This window comes from Tasmannia lanceolata, unplaced genomic scaffold (assembly GCF_043159265.1).
Source record: "Tasmannia lanceolata isolate RefF3 unplaced genomic scaffold, GAP_Taslan_0.1 ptg000015l, whole genome shotgun sequence".
Taxonomy (NCBI): domain Eukaryota; kingdom Viridiplantae; phylum Streptophyta; class Magnoliopsida; order Canellales; family Winteraceae; genus Tasmannia; species Tasmannia lanceolata.
The window spans coordinates 21,014,903-21,042,866 of NW_027518692.1; the positions used below are offsets into that span (position 1 = coordinate 21,014,903).

A 27,964-nucleotide genomic window follows, 5' to 3' on the forward strand; every position below is an offset into this window, starting at 1 on the left:
TCTAAAACCATCTCTCCGTATAAGAGAGGGTCTCTCGAGTCTCGATCGTTATCTTCTGTTTTTCCCCTTAGAAACCCTTTTTTTTTAATTTTTAAACTGGTTCCTTTTAGAAACCCTAACCCTAGGTTCTTACTTCTTCTCAACTCCCAAAAAACCTAGCCGACTGCTTTGTCGAGTTATCTGAACTCCGTTTCCTCTCTTAGAAACCCTAACCCTAGGTTTTTCTCCCCTCCCAAAACCCTAGCCTACTGATTTTTCGATTTATCTGATCTCTTTTTCTTGCAGACTCTTAAAACCCTAACCCTAATCTTTCCTTCCCCGATTCTAAGGCAAGTCTCTCTGAATATTATTTCTCTCAGCGTTTTCCTTTATCGTCTCTCTCTCTCTCTCTGTTTTTTTCCCCTTTTAATTGCAGGTGCTTCAAACCCTAATTTTTTTTTTCTTTTTCGCTGTGTAGAATGAGCGAACCAAGGGATACAGATGCCTACGAGGAAGAGCTTCTTGACTACGAAGAAGAGGAAGACAAGGCCCCTGATTCCATCGCGGCCAAGGCCACTGGCGAAACAGCCAAGAAGTAAGTTTTTTCTTCGAATTCCTCTTCAAGTTTATCTGATCTGTTCATGTACGATTACTGTGTAATTTGATTCCCTTATTATTCTTTTTTATTTATTTTTGATTCCGTTATTTGAAGAGTTACTGGCCGTTTGGATCATAGTTAGCCAAAAAAAGGGGACGGCAAAAATTCGAGTAGTATTGGTTCAAAAAAATGTAGTAAAAAGAACGGAAATACAAGAAAATGAGTCTAGAATTTTGTCATTTACAAAATATGGTGGGGTAAAATTGGAAAGTTGGCCCAAAAAAACGTGTTTAAAACGTTTGCCTAAAAAAATGGAGTTTTTTCGTTGTGAAAGTTTTAAACGGCACACCAACAAAACGAGTTTTTTTTTTTCTTTCAAAGAAATGGAGTTTGAAACGGATTTTTGCTAACTATGGTCTGGATACATGGATTTTATAGTCCTCGATTGTAAAATCCAGAAATATACCTAGATTTTAAATGCTAAAACCAGGATTTTAGGATTTTTACAATCCTGAAAATGTACAATCTAGGATTTTGCTTGTAAAATCTAGGTTTTAGTTTATAAACTCTAGGTTTTAGCTTGTGAAATCCAGGATTTTACAATTTCAGATTATAAAACCCTTGTATCCAAATGGCCTGTTAGGTTTTTTGTGTCCCTCGGCGAGTCTTACCTTGTTTTTGTGTTCTGGAAAAACCCATATACGTTACTTTCATAGTGATTTCTCGCTTTGATGTTCATTTTGAGTTTCTGACCATAATTCTTTTATGCATGTGTATTTTTGTTATTAGCTTCATTATTTACACATTGAATTAAAGACATTGTAGATGGTGATATTGACTGCATCCTTATTTTTCTTATCTTTTGTCATATAGGGGCTATGTTGGAATTCACAGCTCGGGATTCAGAGATTTTCTTTTGAAGCCGGAGCTTCTTCGAGCTATTGTTGATTCAGGATTTGAGCATCCTTCAGAAGGCAGACTCTCAATTAGTTTCCTTAAATTTCTCTATTGGAATAACAAAATCTTAACTGTGGAAATGCTTGCAATGAATTTTCAGAGTATAAACTTTTTCATTGCTAAACAACTATGAAAACGAACTACCTGCAGAACTAGGGATTTTATCCTGACTGTATGACACTTGTCATTTATTATTTTATGAGTCATTCTCGATTGAAGAATTACTTGCTGAACTGGTCTATTCACTTGCCAATATTTTTCTCTTAGGCTCCGTTCTTTTCAACGTAAAAATGGACGTAATTTTTTTTTATGTTCATTTTTACAACATAAAATAAATTTTACATCGAAAGAAACGGAGCCTTAATGGTTCAGATCACCGTACCATTTGTTTCTCATGCATTGTCATATACCCGATAGTTTTTTTTGCCCTTTTGATATCCTGTCATCCTATGCATGTTAGGTTGGACGAGGCTTTAAACCATTTTTAAACCTAATTATGTACACATCAATTGCTGATGTTTTTAGCAATGCGAGTTTAAGATTTTTGCTAGGCCTTATGTGCAACTGGTCTGTGAGTTATTTCTTTTTCGTTTCCTTTTCTTGAGGTGGTATGGCCGGGAGTGAGATTTTACTAATTTCATCTTACGTGTAAAGACAAGTCTCTTTTTGTTAATGTAGTGGCTTTACGTTGTGTATCAATTACTCGTAATCGATACATTTGTTCACTTGTACTACATTGTACCGGCTAAACATTTTATCCACTGATACAATATATTTCTTGGGATGCATATTGCATGTGACCATACTTGTACCATCCAAATGAAAATGTGAGGCATATTGGGCGATTAGTCTTGGTATTGGCTGATACTTAAATCATGACTTGTAGGCTGCACTATACACACTTGTTTAGCTAATTCTGCTGTATTTATTTTGAGACCTTCTCCTTTTCTGCTGAATTTCTTTCTGTGACATAAAAGTTGGTCTAAATTGTTTGATTTGATAATTTTCAGGTAATACACTAATTCCACACTCCTGATTTTGGAGGAGAAATTTGGTTTGGTAATACATTAAAAGCATCCAGGAGATCATTTTTAATTTACTGTGGGTTCCTTTGTTGCGATTTTGTTTGATTCTCCATCAGTGCAACATGAGTGCATCCCTCAAGCTATCTTGGGGATGGATATCATCTGTCAAGCGAAGTCGGGTATGGGTAAAACTGCTGTCTTTGTTCTCTCAACCCTGCAACAGATTGAGCCTGTCTCAGGTCAAGTTGCTGCACTTGTTTTATGCCACACAAGGGAGTTAGCTTACCAGGTTTGTCTTCATGACCCTTGGCTTGATCTTCATTTCTGTACTTATCTCGTGGTGGCAGTTTTTTGTTTAAATTTTATGGCTATGTATAGGGCTGGCAATGGGGCGGGGTGGGGCCGGGTCGGATGTTGCATTCACAGTCCCCGCCCCGCCCCCGCTTCGGGGAGTCCCTTCCCTGCGGGGAATATTTAATCCCCATCCCGCGACAGTAAAAGGCAAAGGCCAAAGGGCCTATTTGGAATTTTAAAAATATAATTTTTTTTTTGAAAATACATATTATGTACTGATAGTGGGGTAATGTAAGGTATTAAATCGGGACGGGCGGGGCGGGGCTGTCCCCGCCCCCGGGGAATTTTAAAGATCCCCGTCCCCATCCCCGCCCAAAATCGGGGCAGGGCTGATCCCCGTTTTTTCGGGTGTAATTGCCAGCCCTAGCTATGTACCAGATTCATAGGTTATAATTTCTGATAGTATTAGCTGTTGTTACTGTCACAGATTTGTCACGAGTTTGAGAGATTTAGCACATACTTACCCGACATTAAGGTTGCTGTCTTCTATGGTGGTGTCAACATCAAAATTCACAAAGATTTACTTAGGACCGAGTGCCCACATATTGTTGTTGGGACTCCTGGAAGGATACTGGCACTAGCAAGAGATAAAGAATTGGCGTTGAAGAATGTGAGGCATTTCATCTTAGATGAATGTGACAAAATGCTTGAATCACTTGGTACGACTTTTGCTATTGAAGTCATTTCTGACCTTCGCCATCGACCCTTATGTTTTTCCATTCTGTATTCCATATGCATGATCTTTTCATTTTTCATGGCTGTCATCTTTTGTAGACATGCGGAGAGATGTGCAGGAAATTTTCAAGATGACTCCTCACGACAAGCAAGTTATGATGTTTTCTGCAACGCTCAGCAAGGAGATCCGCCCTGTCTGCAAGAGATTTATGCAAGATGTAATGTCCTGTTGCCAATACACCTCAAATTTAGAAGTCGCCTTTTAATATTGCCAACTTTCTGCCGGGAAAATACAACAGTAACAAATTTAGGGGCGTCAGCATTGCACTTGCCAGTGGATGCTGCATTTCCCATTTAGATTTAGTGGCTCTAGTGGGTTTTTGCTGTAGGTGGGTATATTTTAGTAATTGCTGCCCAATGTTACTGTTTAGGTCACCGGTCTGATCCCCATATAAGGTTCAGCCATTTAAAGTGCTGACTATCTCATGCTTTTCATTTCTTTTACACGGGTTCATACTGGTTCACTTATCTATGTGGGTGGGGTTTTTGTTACTTTTGCGTCTACTTCCTGTATTGCCTCTACCCCTCGTGTGAAGCACCATTTGCTGCGTTTTCGTGAATGTGGCTTAGGTCATCTCCTTAATGGCAGAGTCTCTCGTCCTGGTGTTTTAAGCAGGAAACCAATGTTTCTCTTCCTTCGAGGGCTTATACAAAAGGGTGTGGTCTGGAATTATAGTGCCATTTGTGTGATAATGTGATATACGTTGGGCAAAGTATACTGGGATTTAACCGTGATGAAAACGAGTTTCTCTAAGGAGGCCTGATGCTAGTGCTCCAAATCAGACGGGGTGCATTATTGATTTGGTACTGGATTCAATAAGCTTGAGGACACACTCCTAATCTACTTTAATCTGACATTTGTTCCATTTCAGCCTATGGAAATATATGTGGATGACGAGGCAAAGTTGACGTTGCATGGTCTTGTGCAGGTACCTGTTATGGTTTGATAATCATTTACAATCATCTAATGGCCTTTGCTGACAATGTAGTTGTTTTCCTGGCAGCACTACATTAAATTGAGCGAATTGGAAAAAAATCGCAAGTTGAATGATCTACTGGATGCGTTGGACTTCAATCAAGTTGTTATCTTTGTCAAAAGTGTGAGCAGAACAGCTGAGCTTAACAAGTTGCTTGTGGAGTGTAATTTTCCATCTATCTGCATCCACTCTGGAATGTCACAGGAGGAAAGGTGAGTGAATCCAATTTCAATCAATTCCACTCTTAGTTTTGTTGTATATGCTAATTTATTTTTTATTTATTTTTTTGAAAGTTGACATATTTCATTAATATTGTGATAGCAATCGGGACCAGTAGTCCCAGCCTGCAATACAAAATATTAAAGCGAGTTGGGCTGGGCAGTCTGGGACCAAATCAAAATAAACAAAACATTTACATTGGAGTGTAAGCATTCCTATTCTCTATTCTGTAGGTTGTATCCTTTAGATCATTCTTATAAGCATGTGCATCCACCACCTGTACCTGTTGAGACCACATCTTACTCCTAACCAGCAGCCTGGGAACTCAAAACCAGCACCCTCTTAGACTTTGAGGATGATTCAAGACTCAAGAACAGCTAAAAGTTACCTCCTTAAACCCCGACACTACAGAACTAAGACACTCCTAGGAGAGAAAGCATAGCTAAAGCATCCATACAAGAGGCCGAAGCGAAAGAATGAATCTCTCAAGCTGTGGCTATAGAATGTAAATTCTGGATAATTAACAAGTCAATCATAAATCTATTTGGTCGGTAGATTCCTGGGGTATTGGAGAGGGGTCTATCCTTCGTGATCTACAACCCCAAAATAAAACTTCAAAGATCATAGCCCGCCTCAATTCCCTCAATACCTCCTATTTCCATCCATTTCATATCTATATTTGTTCCATTCCTGTTCACTATTCTATATTACCTTTTCTTTTTCTTCCTCATTCTAACCAGATGGATATTTGTTTTGCTGTGCCCCCCCCCCCCCCCCCCCCCCCCCTTCCTTTCTCTCTCTCTCTTTTACTTCAGTTTGTTTTTGGGCCGGAAGACCTTTCATACAGGGTTACTACCCTCATCCCCCTTGTCCTCATTTTCCTTCTTAACTTCTCTACGCTCCATCAGATCTCTGATAGCCATAGAACGGCATAAGTTTTTTGTAGCTTCTAGATTATCATCAAAACCTATTCCGAAGACATCACCTATTGCCAGAAGTTCATCCATTTCCTCACAAGGAACAACTTCATCTTCTTCCGATTCCAGAGAGTCCACCAACCTTGAATCCGCTTCCTGTCTATCCTCAACCATACCTATCCGATTTCGAAACTCCAAACTAACTTCCCGGTCTAGGGAATCCCTTGACTCTTGGGTGACACCTTCTGAGATACCCATCAAACTTTCCAACCGCTCAATCTCTGCAGCCTTAACCTCCTCCCAACGCTGACGACGGGCTCGACGCTCTTCTTCTAGAGCATTCTTGAAGAAATCCAACTTATAAATTTTCACGAAGGCTTCCTTCGGGTGAGACTTACCGGAAATCTTGAGAAAGCTTTCCTTATTGACCAGGGCTTCTCGCTTGAACTGTTTCCATTGTTTCTTCAAAATATTCATAGTAATTTCCTTGGGTGTCGGACATTCTTTGGCCGCTAATTTTTCATCATATTCTAGATTCCGAAGGAACTGTAATTCACTAACCTCGAACGAGATTGCCTTCCTCTTTTTTGAAGAAGAAGTAGGATCGGAAGCCATGGAAGAAGAAAGGGATTTGAAGGGTTTATCAAAAATTTTTAGGAGGAGGTTAAACCTAGGAGCTAATCTGGGGTTTTTTTATTCCTCTTTCCTTCGAGAGCCCAAAAGGTTTCTTTTAAAGAGAGATAGACATCCCTTCTTAGCTAATAAGTAATTTTTCCCGAAATTCGATCCCTGCCCCTTCTGACCGACTTTTTCTTTTTGGGGCCAAGAGCTTTTAATGAATGGGATAGCACGAGACCTTTTGGTAAGACTGTTGACATCCTTCATAGATTTTTTCGAGACTCCTTTGTTCTTTTTGCTTCTGAAAAATCGATTTTTGATCTTTACTGTCTTTTCAACTGACAAAGATTGAAGATGGCAGCAGTCAGAAATATCTCTCCTAGAAGCTTTTCTAGCAGAAATACTGGATTTGGCTTTTAAAGGCTTCTGACAAGATATTTTTTTAGGGCTGACCACTTTCCTTTTCAATAATGGGTCTAAACATTTCGGTGTATCTGTCTGATTAGCCATTCCGGAGGTGGAAGATAATTCAAAATCCGGGGTAGGTAAGTCCGACGGCTGTTTTCCTTTGGAAATGACCATTTTACGCCCAGAAGCCACCAGAGAAGGCCCAACCACAGGCTAGTCAACCACCAGTAAAGACTCAACAGCGACACCTACATCCGAAACCAAAAGAGCCGGCTCCCCTCTTACCAAAGGATCATTAAGAGGCTTTAATGGTTCATCCACCAACCTAACTCTGATTGGATAAACCATGGAATCTACCATAATATTTATAAAGGATGACAAGCAACCCCATAAAGAAGTTAATACTTTAACAAAGGCAAATTCCAGAGCTCATGACTACTCGACAATTGAGATTCCAATACCTGTCCGAAATGCTGACCCGGGCTTCCACCGTGGAAAGGGACCAGGCATGGAGAGGAATATTAGAGAATCTAAGTCTCACAGATCTTGCACCAGTGTTTAAAATAGGAGACCAAGGCTGGAGGGAAACAAGATAGCCACCCATAGCATCTCCCCCCGGCCCCGGCCGAAGGATGGAGGGGCTTGACTCTGGGATTCAAAAGAAAAAAGCACCGTTGAGGGACTAAGAAAAAGAGGTTTGTTGAGCAGTGGCAGGGATCATTGTCTTTTTGCCCAAGACCAGATCTCTTCCAGGAGAGCTTTGTTTCTCTAGGCATGGTTTAAACGGGACCGAAACCGAAAATTTCTGAAATTCCATTTTTCGCCATTTGTCCGAAATTTCGAATTTCTTAATGACATTATTTATTAAAAAAAAAAAGTGTTACAAAATTTCGGCTGAAATTTGGAACCAAATTACCAAATTTTGGACTGAAATTTCGGTTTTTGGTGGGGGTCTGAAACGGTTACCGAAACCGAAATTTTAAACCTTGTCTCTAGGTACCAATCAAGCAGCTCTTCAAGATCTTCTTCCTGTCACTAATCACTTCACTCGGGATGGTTATCACAGGGAATTCGCCTTCCCTAGTAGGATCAGGAATGCCTTTATGAGGCAGCTTCGGGATCCATACTTTGCCAAAATCTACCCTTTTGTTATACTTCGGCTCCAAACATTTTCTACAGACACGTCTTGTACCAAAATTATTATAGCTGCACTTTGAACACCTCTAATCACTTGCACTCTGATTTGGAACTAGCTGATTACCGCAAGCATAGCCATTTCTGAAGTCAAGACGTCTTGTCAGCAAATCCAAATATTCTTGGCTTCCTAGCGATCGAGGGAAGGTCTGGAGGATGCCATGAATTTCTGTCTCTACTTCCCCTTTGACTAATCACTATCAAGGATCTCCGGCAGCAACTATTAAAAACTCCAGTCGAAAAGAAGGCATCCTGAGCTGATCCACTATCAATCAAATCCAAAAAGGTTGGAGTCTCCTAGTCAAGATTGGAACCACAAATGCATTGGTTGTTGACGGAATCCAAACCCACCGGAGGATTTATATACCGGCGGTTAAAGAATTCTCGGACCGACATCTAAATCCTTTTCCCCAGCCACCGTTCTAGGACCGACAGATTAATTTGTTTTTTATTTCTTTCTCAATCAAATGACTGGTTTGGTCTATCTACTATTATATATATATGAGGAAACTGTTGGTGAGCTTAAACTTATGGTGAGCTAGCTTGCCCAATCACATGGGTCCCACATTTTGGGGAGTGATCCAAACCGTTCATTTGCAAGGCCTTATCATAGATAGGGGGTGTACCAAAAATCAGCTCCATAGGATCATCCTAACCCCTCCATTTGTGGAGGACAAAATGGGGCAGATTTGTGTCTGTCCATTTTTGTCCTCCGCAAATGGAGGGGTTAGGATGATCCTATGGAGCTGATTTTTGGTACACCCCCCCATCTATGTAAGGGACTTTCAAATGAATGGTTTGGATCATCCTAACAAAGTGGGCCCCCATGTGATTGGGCAAGCTAGCTCACCAACAGTTTCCTCATATATATATATATATGTATTTGTTTTCTTTTAATTTATTGATTGACATTGACAGATACATATGTACCATATTCATCCAGTAAATTATAGATGCCACTAAATATATTGAACATACCTGACAACCGGCATCTGTTAATTGGATATGGCAGATGTTTCCTGCTGTCTTTCTTGAGCTGATAAGTGTTTTTATTGGTTGGCTTTTCAGATGGTGGTTATTTGCATCTTTGGTCACTTCTTAATATAGATGTGCTTATGCTGCCTGTCTGTATGCACCAACATAATGTTGAACATTCATATAAATATAACCAGTATCTGTTAATAGGACGAGCCAGATGTTTGCTGTTTGTGTATTTGAGCTGATTTTTAGCAGGGTTTATTGGTTAACTTTTCAGACGGTGGTTCGATGCATCTTATTATTACTATTTAATATTAATGCATGTTTGCTGCCTGTCTTATTCAGCTGCTTTTTAGGAGGGTTTATTTGTTGACTTTTCAGACAGTGGTTCTATGTGAGCTGCTTTTTAGGAGGGGTTATTGGTTAAGTTTTCTGATAGTGTTTCTATGCATCTTATTTTTTCTAGTTAATATTCACCCTTCTACATGCATCCGGTTGTATGCCCAATATACCGGTGGACATGAATATAAATACATCACATATATTCGCAAAGATTTCTTTACATGTGACCTCATCTCAGTCTATTTGTTGATACGTGAACAATTGCTCATGCATTACCCGTGGATGTGTATGGTTGAATGAAATGTTTCATCACCATTTAAAATTTTGTGACTAATGATGTAATGTTAAATGGATTTCATTCAACCTAGCACACACATGTAGGAAGTATAAAATGTGCACACAACCATATTTGTGCACATCTGACCGATGCACAGTTATAGAATAATGAATGTGCACATGCAACCTCTTTTTTTGCTCCATTTGTCTCTTGTTTATTGAGTAATGCTCTTAAATATGATCCATTAAAAATAGGGAAAAATACATTTACACCCCCTCTAGTTTCTGACAGATTCAACTGTAACCCTAACTTTCAAAACGTGACAAGTACACCCCCGGAGGTTTCAATCTGTATAAGTTAGACCCCCTCCGTCAACGGTCCGTCAGTTTAACCTGACGGAAAGACTGAAACTAACTTGGGTTAAGATTTTGAGGACAAAAATACCCTCAGTCACTGGTTTTAAGCCATTTGCAAAGGGATTAGGGTTACGCCATTTCCCACCGCCGCCGCCGCCACCTCCGGCCATCGCCGTCGCCTCCACCACAGACAATGGAACCCTACCCCATGGCTACATCAAACCCACATTTCAAGAAAAAAACATTGATAAAAACAAAAAAAGCCCTAAATTATTTGGGTTTTTCTGCGAATCATGATAATGATGTGAATGAAGACAAATAAAACTCGTAAATCGAGGGTTTATGCTGATAAATAAACAAGGGTTTGAATCAAACCCTAATTTTCAGTTTTTATGTATGAAAACCCTAATTTTCAGTTGGGGAAGACAAGGGCATTTTGGTCATTTCCGCCTCGCCGTCTACTCCGTCACGTTAAAAAAACCTCACGGGGTGTACTTGTTACCTTTTGAAAGTCAGGGTTAGAGTTTGAATGTGTCAGAAACTAGAGTGGGTGTAAATGTATTTTTCCCTTAAAATATGCTTATTTAAGGATATGATTATGAATGTTACGAGTATATCCGATGCGCTTATGTGCATCAGTAAATGAAGCTGATGCAGAACCATTACGAGAAGGCATGATCTTCCTGGAAGGAGGCAGTGGATGAAGCACGAGAAGGTTGTCTCCAAGTCAAAGAGGGGGAATGGCACGAGCATGTCGACGAACCACTGTAGGCACATCACACTTCATGTCGGACTGCCACGGGGTTCATGACTTACTCAAGTGTATGGGGTTGAAGCGGTTCTTCTACTAGAGCTCCAAATCCCATCTCTACCGATTGCCATCCAAGATGGTCTCACGGAAGAGGACAACGTTAAGTTACGACTCACTGAGCTCGAGTATTTGGACGAGAAGAGGTTGCAAGCACAACAAAGGATTGATTGCTACGAAGCACGGTTGTCTTGAGCTTTCAACAAGAGAGTTCGTCCAAGAGCATTTTAAGGAGGAGAGTTAGTCCCTGCAGCATGACCACCTATTATTCTTTCCCGACACTCGGGCAAGAAGTTCGATCCAAAGTGGGATTGGCCCACACGTAGTGAAGGAAGTCTACAGTAGTGGAGCATACCTCCTCATCACTCCTGATGGACTTCTCCCAGGACTCATCAACGGAATGTACATCAAAAGATCCTATCCCTAGAATCATTGACGCTCCATGTTGCACGGTCTAAACTGCGTGATGCTACTGGCTCGCACGCGCCTAAACTGTGAACGGCATAAATAAATTAATATTTTATTCGTTGTACTACTCATGACCCTCATAAGTATAATGGTGAATGGCCAAACATATAAAAAAATTTAAAAAAATTATTTTGCATTTGTTTAGGATTATTATCATCAAAATTCTGAAGTAAAAAGAAATGAATGATATCATTAAACATGTATTTACAACGGTTTCATGTTGAATGAGGAAATAAGAAAGCAATGTGAATACAAATCAATACCATTCAAAAAAAATAAATCAATCAATGTTTTGTTCATATTTGGCATCCACAATCACTTATCCTAAGCAACGTGCGTTTGGTATTAATTCTTCCCTCAGTTGATTGCAAGACTCAATCTCCCTCTGGTCAACCAATGGTCTCGACTTGATCTTAAGTTGTTGCTCCTTTACAAGGGACAGCCTCCTCATTGCTTCCTCCATTCCCTTACTAATCCCACAAAGCCTTGCTACAACCTCTTAGTCTTTAGACGTTCCTCTTCCTTGAACGAGTCTCTTCCTTGAACGAGTCTGCCTCGGCCTTCTTGTCACATGAAGAGTAACAATGACACATTCACATTCCAAAATCTCAGTAGAAGCGGATGCCTACGGCCTCTGTCTCTCTTCAGGTGGTAAAATCTACAGAATACCCTCTCCTTGTGAGATAACCATCTATGCGCCTTAAATAGTGAATTATAGCATCGGTGAAAGGAGTCCGATCCAGATGAAATACTTGCTCGAACCAACAACGTATTTCACGAAGCTCCTTCTCATATTGCTTGCGCATCCTTGAGAGGCCTAAACCAAGCATTCGGCCAATCACTTGTGACACACTCCCTCGCAGCTACTCTTAGTAAGGCATCTGTAACTATGCTGCTGGAGGCTAAATAATAGGATCCTGTAACTGTAGAGATATCCAGACCAACCAACTGAATCGCCTCTCTGTCGTGTCCGGTACTCTGCCCCGATGGTGGTGATAGACGCAGTTGCGGTGGTGGAAACAGTGACCGCATAGTCCCCATAGCTGTCTGACTACGTACACCAGCTTCATTTAACCTGATCGTGCCCGACGACGTCTTGATGATGTCCACTTGAAGCCTCTACAAGAGCCATTACATTTACCCCAACCGGAGGAAGAGCTGAAGCTGAAATATAACCTGAATCCAAGTCATATGCTAGGTCAACCAAGTCTATGGCATCGCCAACTCGCCCGACTGCCGGAAACAGTACCAAGTGCTTAGCATCTGGGATAAAAGGAAAATCTAAAAAAAGAAAAGAAAAGATAAGAGAAGTGGGGAGATAATAAAGATCATGTGATGCACATCATTACAAATTCAATGATAAAATGAATAAAAGAAAAGAAAGAAAAATATATGGAGAAAAGTTATACTTACTCCTGTTCTTAGTCGTTGGGGACATGTCGACATCACCATGGTTAAGGCCAGTTGCTGAGGATCCAGCTCCATTCGCGGTCAGTAGTTGCAGGTTTCTGTGCTTGTGCTGTCATCTCTGGTGGATTCACACTCCGAGCCAACCCTCGCTCAATCTCCATCGCTCGTTGACGAGACCTTGCCGCTATCGAAGCAATGGCCTACTCGCCCATTATAGGTGGTCCTCCAACTTGTTCGGTTGGGGCTGTACGAGCTACCTATCGATCCGACTGTTTAGAAACACCGATTGGCTGAATGCGTGCAAGCTTAAGCCTCAAAGGCTTGCGATCTCCCCCCTTACCTAAGGGTTTGGTTGGCCTCTTTGTGTTCACACGCAGCGGTACCTCACTGGTTGAGGTTCTCTTGCGATAATCAAGGCATTTCTTTTGACCTTTGTCTGCATCATACATGTACAGTGTTTAAAAACTCCTTGACTCGGCAAGGAACTCGCCCGAGTCGACTCCTTTTTACCTCGGCCGCATTCCGCGTTGCACCACATCCGCGTTCCGCGTTTTGCCTTACAGAGTCAATAAACTCCTTTGACTCTCCCGAGTTATGACCTTGTCAACCGTGTTAACCGCGTTCTTGGCCGCGTCCGCACCGAGTCAACAAGGATTTTTCTTGGCCGCGTTCCGCGTCAAATCCGCGTTTTTAAACACTGTACATGTAACCTTCCCTCTTGCTACTCTCAAGGTCGGGGACGGAAATGAACATCAAGCCTGGGAGGACGTCTATCTGCTAACAATGCTGTAGCATCTCGTTCCTTGTCAATGGCTTTGTTAAACTTAGGCAAGTGGAAGGATGCGCCCATCTCTAACCTCGTAAGAGAGAGCCATAAGCTGTACAAGCAAGTCGCATCAATTGTCCCAGTAAGTGCTAAGAGAGTTCCTAATATCTTCAGGCGAAACCCATGCTGGCAAGCAAACCTCTCTGGACTATACAACTCCAGAATGTAGATGTTCCCATGTCGGAACATTACTTTCCCGGGTCGACAGATATGAATTCTTACGAAGTCAGAGCTTGCTCTTTGTTATCAAGTAGAGGTGAAGCGCTTTGCCGGTAAATGCCGGAACACCTTCGGCTGCCAAGAAAATTACTCATGTCTCATGCTGGAAGGATTTTCCGAGGTAGCTTGGACTCCACAAGAAACGTATAACTTGCCAAGGTCGACGTGTGCCTTGAATCAATGGAACAACTTCCTTGTCGACCGATGCAAACGCGCCGTCTGAAAAATGCATTGTTGCCCAAGAAAACAGATAGTGAAAATGACGCTAGACTGATGGTGCTCCCAACTCTCGATTGAAGGCCATAATAGGTACTTGTTAAGCCCTGATAAAGACTCGCCATTATCGGTGGCACAATGCTGTATGTGGCGCCTCGCTCCATTAGAACGGCTACCTTAAACGTTTCTGGTCAGATGACTTTCCCGCTTCCGATAGGGAGGGTAAAGCGATGTAAGCAAAGTATCAGGAATGCTAGAGTTGTTGGCTCTCTTTCCACTTCCTTGCCCTCCTTAAACCCAAGAAGTGTGAATGAATAACCTTTGAAAGTGTGTGTTGTCACTTCTTGGGTGGATAACATATCATTCTGGGTACACATTTTTCACCGGTCTACCATTCATAAAATCATAATGCTTCGCACTTGTAATCCTTGAAATTCCGATGATTCGGATATCGTAGTGTTTTGGTGAACCAAAAATCACACCATTGTCGATGAGTGACTCCATCATTGTTGTCGTTATGAGCGGCGATGCAGTACGCCCTGAAGAGAGATACTGGCAAGATAATGGAAGTTTGTCGACCCCATCTACGCCTATCATCTCACACCATAGCGTTTAGAAGTTTCGAGGATACGCCACTTGGAGACGTATTCAAACCTGCTCGTAACCCTTCACTATGTCACCCTCCTCACCATTCGAGAGCTCCAAATTGCCCTACTTCATTTATCAACGAGAAGCTCAGACAAAGGTTGACCAAGTGGGGATCAGGTCTTAATCCCCGTGGGCAAGTCTAATTTTTGGCAGGGTTTTGGGATTGGGCTTTAGACGAACATGCGAAACTAGTTGAGAGTAGGAAAGTTGCCAAGGAGTTAGTACCTCATGGGCAATGGTTGGATTTATGGTACACCAAAATGCTACGATATCCGAATCCTCGGAACCTCGAGGATTATAAGAATGCGAACCATTGTGATTTTATGAATAGTAGACCGGTGAAGAAATGTGTACCGGGACTTATATGTTTTTTTTTTTCACCCAAATAATGGTTAGATGTTTGATATATCTTGCCCTTCAAGAAATGTACATCCATGTGACATATCCGACAACTACAATATATGTATAGCTTCATCAGACGCCTTATGTTATCAAAACCAAAATAATGATAATAACATTGATCTGGTAGGAAGCAGGGGTACTCTCCCGGGGCTCCCGCGCCCGTACCCGACACGTATGGGGTGCGGGTACGTCCGGGTACGCCCTGGATACGTCCTGGGTACGTACCCCATATTTTTTTTAAAAGATAACAGTTCATCTTATTCCCGGAAGGAAATTACACGAAGAAGGGACAAGATGTCCCTATGTAATACAGTGAATTATAAGAGATTCGCTCCCGGAGCATTAAATACAATATTCGGAACCGATAATCCCACTCCCTCCTTCGCTAAACGATCGGCCAGAGTGTTAGCCGTACGCCTTCGATGCGTTATCAACGGACGTATGATACCCATGAGATCTCGTATCTCATCAATCTCGTTTGCAAGTCGCCAAGGGCCAGGACCTTGATTCCTCGCCCATGCAATGACGTTGGTTGAATCACCTTCCACGATTAAGGGCCCCAAATTATGATTCCTAAACCAACGAAGCTCGAATAATAATGCTCTAGGTTCCGCCTCGTTCGCATCACATACACCCGCCGGTCCAGAAAATGTCATAATGGTGGTTCCATTAAAGTCACGAATTGCTCCCCCAAGCCCCGCAGATCCTAGACTTCCCATTGAGCTTCCATCAAAATTGAGTTTAAGAGTGCCCCCCGGCGGTGGTAACCAAAGAAGCATCCAAGACGCACTTTTAAAGGCGATCAATTCGCATTGTTTGGGTTTATGGAGGATAAATAAGTGAAAAGAGAGGCAATGGCTGCATCATTCCTTCCTGGTACTTCTCTTATGTCACTTTATCCTTCTCACGGAGAGCGAGGACGTCATTTGACCAGTAACGTTTAAGGAAGCTGTTCAAATGGCGCGGTGCGCCACTTACAGCCTTGTGCTACCGATCATGGCGAGCCTTTATCATGGCTTGACAAGTACATATTAAGGCCTTCAATCAAATGGGGAGTTGGGAGCGTCATTAGTCTATAGTCCTCTCCACTATCTGTTTACTTGGGCAGCAAAGCATTTTTCAGACGGTGTGTTTGTGTTTGTCGACAAGGAAGTTGTTCCATTGATCCATGGCACACATGGACCCTTAGCAAGTTACATGTTTTTTGAGGATTCCAAGCTACCTCGGAAAATCCTTTACAGCATGAGACATAAGCAATTTTCTTGGCAGCCGAAGGTGTAACATTACCGGCGAAGCGCTTCATCTCTAGTTGATAACAAAGAGCAAGCTCTGACTTCGTGAGAATTCATGATCAGATGTCAATCTTTGGTAGTGATGTTCCGACATAGGAACATCTGCATTGCCGAGATGTATGGTCAACATAGGTTTGCTCGCTAATATGGGTTTCGCCAGATGATACCAGGAACTCCCTTGGCACTTACCGGGACAGTTGATGCGACTCGCTTGTACAACTTATGGCTCTCTTACGAAGGTAGAGACGAGCGCACCCTTCCACTTGCCTGAGTTTAACGAGGCCATTGACAAGGATCGGGATGAAAGCTACAACATTTGGTTGTGAAGAAACGTCCTGCCTGGCATGATGTCCGTTTCCATCACTGACCTTGAGAGTAGCGAGAGGGAATGTTACCTGTATGATGCCGACATTGGTCAAAATGAAGGCCTTGATTATCGCAAGAGAACCTCAACTAGTGAGGTACTGTAGCGTGCGAACATAGAGGCCAGCCAAACCCTTAGAAGAGGGTAGAGATCACAGGCTTTTGAGGCTTAAGCTTGTACGCATTCTACCGACCAAGTTGCTGAGATGTATGGTTAACCTATTTCTAAGCGGTCGGATCGAGGGGGTCTCATACAGCTCCACCTGAACAAGTCGGAGAACCACATGTACTGGGCGAGTAGGAGATTGCTTCGATAACGGAAAAGGTCCTGTCAACGAGCGATGGAAATTGAGGGTTTGCTCAGATTGCGAATCCGAATCCACCAGCGATGACGGTACAAGCACATAACCCGCAGCCACTGATTGCGGAGGGAGCTGGATCCTCGGCAGCTGGCCTCGACCATGGTGATGTCTACATGTCTAATGGAGTAATTATAACTTTTTCCTTTACCATTCAAAAAAAAAAAAGTATAACTTTTTCCATATATTTTTCTTTATATCTTTTCATTTACTTATTTTATCATTTAACTTGTAACGATGCCATCATGATCTTTATATCTGTCATCTTCTCATTTATTTGTTTCTTTTTAGATTTTCTTTCTATACGAGATGCTAAACACTTAAAACCGTTTCCAGTAGTCGGGCGAGTTGGCGATGCCATAGACTTGGCTGACCTAGCAAATGACTTGTATTTAGGTTATATTTCACCTTCATCTCTTCCTCCGGTTGAGGTAGATGTAATGGCTCTTGTAGAGGATTTAAGTGGACATCCTCATGTCGTCGGGCAGGATCGGGTTAATAAAGATGGTGTACTTAGTCAGACAACTATGGGGACTATACGGTCATCGTTTCCACCACTGCCACTACGCCCATCACAACCAACGGGACAGAGTACCGGACACGACAGAGAGGCGATTCATCCGGTTGGTCTGGATATCTCTACATTTACCGGATCATATTGTTCTGCCTCCAGCTGCATAGTTTCAGATGACTTACTAAGAGTAGCTACGAGGGAGTGCTATGATTTGTGGACACGGACACGGGTGTCGTATGTCGACATGGACACGGAGTGTCGGACACTGCGAACCTTCAAAATTTAGAAACGGGGACACGGCTAAAATCGAAAGTTTATATATATATATATATATATATATATTATATATATATATATATATATATATGATACAACATCAAAAATTAGTTAAAGAAGAGCTAAAAAAGAGTTTATAATAAAAGAGTTAATAATAAAAGAGGTAAACACAATATGTAATAATAAAACAGAATGTCACACTTGACACGGCACAAAAACGTGTCCACCAACCCACCTTAAGTAGCAGTACATTTCAAAGTGTCCAAAGGAGTGTCGGCACGGGTGGACACGCTTGTCGTGTCGGAAACGACAGGACACGTGTGCCAGCAATAAATTCGAAGTGTCCGTTAAATCATAGGTCAGAAGTGATTGGCTGAATGCTTGGTTTAGGCCTTTCGAGGATGCGCAAGCAATATGAGCTTCGTGATATACGTTGTTGCTTCGAGCAAGTATTTCATCTGGACCTGACTCCTTTCACCAATGCTATAATTCACTATTTGAGTCGTGTAGATGGTTATCTTACAAGGAGAGGGTATTTTGCAGATTTTACCACATGAAAAGAGACAGAGATAGTTGGCATCCGCTTCTACTAAGATTTCAGCATGCGAATCCATCATTGTTACTCTTGACGAGCCGACGGATAACGACTAGAAGACTGCGACGGACTTGTTGAAATGAAGAGGAACTTCTAAAGCATTATTTGAGGTGCATAGATGGTTATCTCACAAGGAGAGGGTATTCTGCAGATTTTACCACCTGAAGAGAGACAGAGACATTCGGCATTCGCTTCTACTGAGATTTCGGCATGCGAAGCCGTCATTGTTACTCTTGACGAACATACGGATAACGACTAGAAGTCCGCGACAGACTTGTTGAAGGAAGAGGAACTTCTAAGGACTGAGATGGGGGGTCCGGAATTGTTGAAGAGGAATGTCTAAAGATTGAGATAGAGAGGGTCCGAAAGGAGGAGTTTGAGGTTGTTGCAAGACTTGGGGGGGGATTAATATGAGAATGGAGGAAGCAACGAGGAGGCTTTCCCTTGCAAAGGAACGGCAACTTTAGATCAAGTCGAGACCATTGGCTGACCCGAGAGAGATCGAGTCTTGCAATCAACTGAGGGAAGAATTTATCGCAGACGGATGTGGCTTATGATCAATGATACATGGATAGGACATTGATTGATTTGTATTTCCATTGCTTTCTTATTTCCTCATTCATCACGACACCATTGTACATACATTTTTTATGATGTCATTCATTTCCTTTTGCTTCAGAATTTTGATGACATTCCTAAACAAATGCGAACTAATTTTTTTTGTATGTTTGGCCATTCATCATGAGGGCCACGAGTAGTACAACGAATAAAATATTCATTTATTTATGCCGTTAACAGTTCAGGCTCGTGCGGGCGGAGCATCATGTAGTTTAGGCTCGTGCGACATAGAGCGTCATGCAATTTAGGCTCCGATACCAATTTGATGTCCGGTTGATCTAGCTTTGGCTCTGATTCCAATTTGATGCCGGTTGATCTAAGCTATGGCTCTGATACCAATTTGATGCCCGGTTGATCTAGCTTTGGCTCTGATACCAATTTGATGTCCGGATGATCTAATCCAGTCCTGATCCCAAATCTGATGCATGATGAATCCCCAAAATCTCATAATTCTGAAATTTCAGCAACCAACTCACAAAGAAGTTGATTCAATTCAATTTTTAAAAATCTCACATTTCTTAAACCTCACAAATCATTTAACAATTGTATTGTGTCTATTGAAGAGAAAATCAAGTTCTGGTTCTCAAATTTTTTTTAATGATGGTTGGCTTTCAAAGATTGAGAATTCTGGGTGATTTAGGATTGCGCAGAAATATGAGATACGGGTGAAAAAGATGAGTGAAAATTTGGGGTTTGGATCCTGGTTTATGCGATCAGATTGAGAAAAAATATTTCTAGTAGATTTATGGTAGATTTGTAGGGATGTGGACATATCCCGCGAAGTTGCATGTAAGGGTTTTGGGAGATCAAAGGGTGCATAGTTTAAGGTGAGGTAGGATGGGTAGAATAAGTAGAAAAATTAAGGTTTTGACGTTTTATGCAATGTGAAATAACATTTCCTGTTCTCAGGCATATTATTTTTTGAAGAGGAAACAAAGAAGAGGAGAGCAAATAGGAGAAATATCGATTGCAAGTAATAAAGTAACTCGATAATTATTTCAAGGCATGCTGCCAAATTTTTTTCTTTCACCTCACAAAATGATTATCCTAGAGTCACACTAGCAATCCCGAGGCTTTGCACAGAGAATCCTAGGCGTCACACAAGGAGATCAAGGCATCGTACGCTGAAGAAAGACATTACGACTATTTTGCAAACCAAGTTGAAGGGAAAGTTTTGTAAGACAGCTGTGAGGCCATCCATGCTGTACGGCTCTGAATGTTGGGCTACCAAGAAGCAACATGCGCATAAGATAAGTGTAGCGGAGATGCAAATGCTTAGATGGATGTGCGGCCACACAAGGTTAGATAGAATTAAAAATGAAGACATTCGTAAAAAGATAGGGGTGGCACCAATTGAGGAGAAGATGAGAGAGCACTGCTTAAGATGGTTTGGACACATCCTACGTAGGCCTTTGGATGCTCCAGTGAGGCGACTCGTGCCAAGTTGATGGAGTAAAAAGAGGTAGGGGCAGACCGAAAACAACTTGGGTAGAAACAGTGAGGAAAGACTTGATTGCTAGGAACATAACAGAGAACATGACCTTGGATATGATAGAATGGAAGAAAATGATTCACGTAGACGAACCCAACTAGAGCTAGGATTAGACCTGGGTAGATTCCTTTCACCTTCTTCATGAAATTTTTCTAAAGGATTCATTTAGCCGACCCAACTAGGTTGGTACAAAGGCTTTGTTGAGGTGAGTTGAGTTGAGTATTCACAACATACCTTACATTATCCATCTTCCACTATATTGCCTTGAAATAATCTATCCCTCATTATCATTGCCTTGAAACTTGTAGTTGACAACCCTTGAACATGCTTGGCCTCATCATTAAGAATTGTTAAGGATGTTTGTCCCATCAAACAACTTCTGCCCTTATTTTTTTTGAAAAGAAAACAACTTCATTCCATTATCAGAAAAACAATATACAAAAGGGGGGCCAGCAGTCCCCCCAGAATTGTAACTTCTGCCCTTATTGTGTACCTTGGAATCACAATGTTTGTATAGATCCCACAATGCTCACACCTAAATGTATTGTTTGTAGGCTGAAATTTTCAATTGCATGATATATATAAATCATAGCAACGTAAATGATTTGTATCTATTCGAAGCAGTGTGGCAATAATTCAAAAATATGTTGCCTGTCATAAATCTGAATGTATCTTCCCATTCAAAAACATTTATCATCTCCAATCAAAAAAATATTAATCATCTGTGCTATTGATAATACACTTGCCACAATTGCTGGAGAAGAAGATGATAATATTTTCGTAGCGATTGAGTGGGCAGTTGTATCATACTTCAACGGTTTTACCAAGCTAATAGTCTTTTTGCACAAACGTCGATAAGGTTAATTATAATACTTGTGTATTCTATACTTGATGAGGAGATTCTCTTTTACTCTCAACTACTCTGACAATGATCAAACTTAAGAATATCAACCAAATCTTTCATTATTAATTCAGTCTAAGAACTGCACAAAGGCAACGTGACGGGACACTGACTATCATCGATCAACTCGAAATCTCTCATTATGCTTTTGATTTGTTCCATATCCTAATTGATCACGCTTTAGTAACTTACAACAACACATTGAGGATATCACTTAAACTTGTTGCATATGATCTCCCTCTACATGTATTTTTAAGGGAACAAATTTAGGACGTTTAGGTACTGTCTCATCAACTAATAAATCAATAGTTGTATATTTTATATCAAATAATTGCCCAGGCATTCTTAAAGGAGTAACAACTGCCCTCCTTTAACATAGAGTTGTGCTTTGTAGCATCTCTATTATAAAGTGTCAACTGAATGTTCTCGTTCTCGTCAATTAAAATACCTTTCAATATCATACCCTTATTAACTTATTAAAGATGCGCTTCATACGATCCTTTACACACCAACTGGGCAAGGATGTGCTGAAAAGTATATGAGAGAAATATTTTGTGTCTTTCGATGGACTTTTATGAGTTTACTGACAATTTTCTGAGGAATAATCAAGTATGTAGGATTTCCTTTTTACATGCTTTATATATAGATCCTTCTAGGCCCAGTTTGTGTAAAATATCGTGTGAAACACATCTTTGATTTCTACAAGTTTGATAAGGCATAAAACAAGGGCTAGATATTGGATGCTATTTTTTTTGAATTGTGCCATATTTTAATTGACGATGAAGACGAGGACATTCAACTGGCACTACATGATGGATGTGCTGAAAAGTTACACTTATATTAAAGGAAGGCAGCTCTTACTGCATTAACAATATCAAGGCGAAGCCAATCGATCAACGTTATCAGATTTCCATTAACCAATACCAATTTTTTGTTACAAGATATAGAATTATTGATCCATTCATTCATTCAAAAAAATAGAGCTATTGATCTATTTGTTGATGAGACACCGCCTTAATGTTCTAAACTTGTTCCCTTAAAAATGCATGCCGAGGGACATATTATGTATTAGGTTTAATTGATATCCTCGGAATGCTGTACATTACTAAAATGCGGTCAACTAGGACACATAACAAATCAATTGCATATATAAGAGTGATTTTGTGTTGATTGATGGCAACTGTCGTCCCGTCACGTTGACTGTGAGATTCTGTGGCTGAATTAATAACGAAGGATTTGGTTGAGCCTCCCAGGCTTCGTACTGTATTGATAGTGCTGGTTTTTGGAGTAATTGAGTAGCGAGAGATCCCCTTATTAAATACCAAATGCACTACTATTACTAGTTACCCTGTTGACGTCGGTCCGGAAAGACTATTAGCTTGGTTAGAATTTGGTGTAACTACCCATTCAATTCCACATGGATACTATCATCTTCTTCGTTAGCTATTGTGACGTGTATTATCAATAATACGGATGATCAATGTTTTTTGAATGCGAAACAGAAAAACGTCTATAATCAGATCTATTACAGGCAACATATTATTGGATTAGTTACACTGCTTCCAATAGATACATATCATTTATTTTTCTATAATGCATGCCAATCGAAAACTTCTTCTTACAATATGACCTTTAGGTGTGAAAATTGTGGGTACGATGGTGACATAGTGTTCCGAGGTATGTAATAAGGGAAGGAGTTGTTTATGGGACATACATTCTTGAGTTAACATCTTTTAATTATGAGGCACATTATGTTTTAAGGTTGTCAGCTACAGATTTCAAGGCGTTGATAGTAGATGATGGATGCTATTCTATGAATGAATAAAAATACAATTTCTCTGTTGGTTTGCAAAATGGTGAATGTAATGTCTATTCTTCAGGGTGTGATGTCTGGATCCCCTTTGTGTGATGCCTATGATTCCGTTGGTGCGAAGCCTCGGGATTGTTAGTGTGAGTTTGCATAATCTTCTTCTTTCTAGGAGAGATTCCAAAATGTCTTTGTTGAGATGCCAAGGAAAATGCTTGGTGGCATTGCTTTGAGATAATTATCTTGTTTCTTTATTATTTGCAATTTATATTTTTCCTATTTCCTCCTTTTTTTTAAATTTCTGCTACAAAAACAATCTGTGGGGAAATGAGAATATTCCTTCCAATTGCCTAAAACCTAAAAACCCTAATTTCTCTTCTTGTTATTACCTTAAACCCTGCGCCCTTTAATCTCACCCAAGCCCCTTCCCTGCACCTTCCCAAAATACATCTGCAGTGTCCTAGCAGCCCCTTCCCGGCATATGTTTGTACCCTTCCAGACCTACCCAAAACCTTGTAGAAATTTTTTCCAATCTAATCCCATAATTTAGGATCCAAACCCAAATTTTCTTCCATCCTTTTCACCCCTGTAACCAAATCTATTTCCTCACTACCTTAAATCACCCCAATTTTCCAATTTCTTTGAAAACCCAAATGCTAAAATTGAGAACCTGGTTTTGTTCTACAGTATGATTTTTGAGATTTGACACCTCCCTTGATTTTTGCACGTGTGAATAGAATCACCTTCTTTGTGAGTTGGTTGCTGAAATTTTAGAATTGTTACATTTTGGTGATTCGTCTGCACTAGAAGAAGCACTTCATGCAGGATGTAGTAATGAATGATCGATCTTTTACGCTTAAAATTTGAGGGATTATTATTACAAAGTACGTGTGAGCATTTGCCTCTCTAAGGGTGCCATTATTTTTGCACATCTGTGCTAGACCGCACAATATAGCAATATCTACTATTTGTGCATGAGAAATTAGGGTTATGTCTGTTTATTTTCATTTTCGAATGGGTAGGGAGTTTATGTTTGCTTCTGTAAGGTTCTCGTTAGGATGATATGATTTTGTTTACCTTCATAAAGAACGCAGAATGCTTCTATCGATTTGTTCATTGGGTGTTGTGCGATGGTAGTATTCCCAGATATTTTTCACTGAAATTTCTCGTCAAGGATATTTCTGAAGACATTTTAATATTTTCTTTATTTTTTCTGTTTTTATCAGGGTCAAAACTGGAAAATAAGATATTCAAAAATATAAAATCTAAGATAAAAATTCAAAAAAAAAACAGTAAAACTATTATGATATTCAAAATGATTTCAGCGCTACCATGTTTTTATAAGCTGTGCGTAGCATCTTATCATTTAGTAATTAAAGGGCTTTCAGAAGAATATTTCGGTTCTCAAAAAGCTCTTACCGGCCTTTATATACTAAACGGCAAGATGTGTCGCGCATCTGTATAAACCATGGTAGCGCTGAAATCATTTCCTTTTTGATAATCTTGGTGCAATTTTCCACTTCAAAAATAAAAAATCTTGTCAATTTTGCAAAAAATATTATACAACAAAAAAGAATTGGAGATATTTGTGAATTTAATCGGTAGCCGTATCTAGTATATGCTTATATTATGCTGCTACTCCTGCAATTATTTTATTTAATTGCCAGTTGAGAGCTAGTATTAGTATGGGTTTGACTGAACTGAAGTGGATTCCCTTTGCAGGTTGACAAGGTACAAGGGCTTCAAGGAAGGGCATAAAAGGATTCTTGTGGCAACAGATTTGGTCGGCAGGGGAATAGATATTGAACGTGTCAACATTGTGATCAACTATGACATGCCCGATTCTGCCGACACTTACTTACACAGGGTCATTACCTCTTTCATTCTTGATCACATCCGTACCCAACACCCTTGCGATGCTGGATTTTCACGAACTTTTATGTTCTATGTAGGTTGGCAGAGCTGGACGCTTTGGTACTAAAGGGCTTGCAATTACATTTGTGTCCTCTGCTTCCGACTCTGACGTTCTTAATAAGGTTTGGAATATTGTAATTCATGTGTTTACTCTGCGCCACTGCTTGAATTCTACTTGTTATCTCAACCAGCTGTCATAATACACCAGGTTCAAGAAAGGTTTGAGGTGGACATAAAGGAGCTTCCTGAGCAAATTGACACCTCTACATACAGTATGTTCAATGCTCTGTTTCTCTCTATATTTTACCTACTGCTCTTCTGTAGGCTATAATTTGAATGGCTTCTTCTCAATTGAGTTTTATGGTGTCCCCATGTACTTCCCAAGGAGGAGTACAGGCGGCTAGAAAACGTTTGTGTGTTTAGTGGTTTGAAGATTCAGACTGTTGATCTTGCTATGTCCTAAAATGGATGGATCCCATTTTAAAATTTTCAAGACTTTCCAATCATCAACTCGCTAGAGTATACTTCTGACCTCAGCAGATTTCTTTGCTGAATCCACATTTTGCCTTACCAATTCACTTAATCAGAACTCGTTTAACTTGCCCGAGTGAATGAAAAATTGACTGCATCTATCATTGATTTGTCCTAGCCGACTACTTCTTTCCTTGGCTGAGTTCTCATCCGTGTCTGAGTTTTGAAATATTGGTAAAATATCTTCTGCATCAGACAACATAACCAGTCATTGTAAGTGTTTTTACTTTGACCGAGTTCTCATCCGAGCCTGAGTTCTGAAATATCGGTAAATATCTCTTGCGTCAGACAGCGTAACGATAGTTATTGGAACTGCCCCATGAGGTTGGTAGCATGCTACCAAGGAATTACGCATTGGAGCTATGAATTACCCTTCCTACTCAATAGAGGTCTTGCTTCCATTAGAAGCTTGTTTCCTATTATCTGAATTTTGCTTCCCACGAAGTGTATGCTTGCTTTCAAGCTTCCTATTTTCCTCAATTGCTCTTCCCATAAAGTGGATGCTCCCCTCCATGTTTCCGAGTTTCCTATCTCTTCCCATAAAGTAGATGCTCACTTCCACTAAACCTCATCTCTGAACTTCCTACAGGCAATACTAAGACTTCGTTTTCATTAGGGCACTGGTAAATTCACACCCCCCTGTAGAATAATTCGCACCTACGTTAAAAAGCGTTAAAGTCTGCCACATACCCTCCTCTGGAGGGGTATGAATTTATCATCACCGTTTCTTTAAACTATTTATCTTTGAAACATGCGACTGTCGTTCTCCAGATCTCTCTTCTCATGTTTCTTCTTAAGCTTTAAGACTTAGTAGGTTTGCAATTGTGATGTTAACCCCTGATTTGTGTAGATTCCTGCACCTTTGCTTTCTTACTTTTCAAGCTGCCCATTTTCAAATCTCCTAGTTTTAAGGCTTATGATGGTGCAAGGTGAAAGATTTTTGGGGTTGGCCTATCCATCGTTGGAACAAAACATGAATGGTTTGTCTCGTTAATGGCACAAGTTGTTCTCACATGTTCGCTTGCCTGTATTTTTTTCCTTAGGTAAAACGATGACTTGACATCATATAATTTCTTTTCAGTACTTGAGTTTGGATTTTACACTCTTTCTGTATTGCAGTGCCGTCGTGATGATGTTGCAGACACCAACTTTATCCCTAATGCTGTATTTGGATGAGTGGGGGTTACAATGCCTGCTCTGCCTATTTCATTGTGATGCGTGGGGGTGGTGGGAACGAACTTACATGAATTTTAAAAGACGGATTGTGTTCTAATATGGTATTATATCACTCTTTTGACCGCTTCAGAGAACTCACAAGTTGGAGATAAAGTGAAAGTAATTCTCATTCTTGACTGTTTTGTAGTTATTGAACTTTGAGACGGGCAGTGGCAGCCTTTCGTATGAAGACTGCTTTGTTTTGTCGTTCCTTCATATCCTTTCGAGGTTGTGGGTCCTATTGAAACCAAATGAATTTAAATGCTGCTGTTGTTTAAAGTGCTAATGATATTATGTAGCAGGTTTAAGCTTTAATATTTGGACTCTGCTTTCTTGTTGCGCTACTTCTAGTAACCATATTTATTGTTCTCTTCCTTTGTTGCTCATCTGTTATCTGGCCTAGGTCCATCCTATTGGACTCCATAATGTTCGCAGCATGATTTTTTTTGTTGGTTTAGTGTGTATTGCACTACCAGGTGTAATTTGTGAGTATTGGTTGTAGTTTGAAATGCTGTTTTTTGTACTGATATAGAGGGAGTAGAGGTGAGATTGCCTCAGAAATGTAACTTGTTAACAAAAAGGACTACCCTAGGGCCGATGAGCGGCGCGAGCCTGGTAGTCATGTTTCATGGATTTTTCTAAATGAGCGAAAGTAACCATGTCGGACATCGCTCAGTTCTATTACTTCTGGTTTTCCTAAGATATTTCTTTTTGCAGTGAATAGTATTTTTTTTATTTTTTTTGAAAATTTAACACATGTAAGGCAGTCTTTGTCAAATAAACCATTGTTTTTATCACCCAAATTGATCTTTGTCAATTGAGTCCTTTTCCATGTGCATATAAGATTGCAAATAGTTTTTAGAGGAACCAAGAGAGGCCTGCTTTAACTGGAATTGTTCATAGAGCTTCGAACTCTTGCTTCATGGATACCCTTTGCTATCAATTTTGGTAAGTGGAGATCTCTGCCTGCAAAGTGTTAGGCCATAAATCGAATTTATGAAGAAGTAGTTTTGAGGTAAATATCTAAAATTCTTTTGAAGTTTTACTTGATAGTTTCTAAACCTGCGCTGCATTATTTCTATAACTTTTTTAAAGTTTTAATATTATTTATTTTGCAATTTTATCACATTTTACTTTGAACTCGTGTGAGGGAAGC

At 40.4% G+C, this 27,964-nt stretch overlaps 1 protein-coding gene across 2 annotated transcripts; it reads left to right on the forward strand.

Moving 5' to 3' along the window:
* Positions 1-27,152, forward strand: LOC143893145 (DEAD-box ATP-dependent RNA helicase 15-like). 2 transcript variants are annotated; one of them, XR_013255728.1, is made up of 13 exons: positions 1-329; positions 458-574; positions 1,451-1,551; positions 2,676-2,848; positions 3,341-3,572; positions 3,688-3,806; positions 4,521-4,577; positions 4,653-4,837; positions 24,871-25,015; positions 25,101-25,184; positions 25,271-25,334; positions 26,713-26,870; positions 26,957-27,152. XR_013255728.1 is itself a non-coding variant. In XM_077398137.1 (12 exons), the coding sequence occupies exons 2-12, from the start codon at positions 459-461 to the stop codon at positions 26,721-26,723; spliced, it is 1,287 nt and encodes a 428-aa protein (XP_077254252.1). In that variant the 5' UTR covers positions 1-329; position 458; the 3' UTR covers positions 26,724-27,152. The 2 variants fall into 2 exon arrangements, 1 of the variants encoding a protein (XP_077254252.1); XM_077398137.1 differs by having other exon boundaries at positions 26,713-27,152.
* The last annotated feature ends 812 nt before the right edge of the window (positions 27,153-27,964 follow it).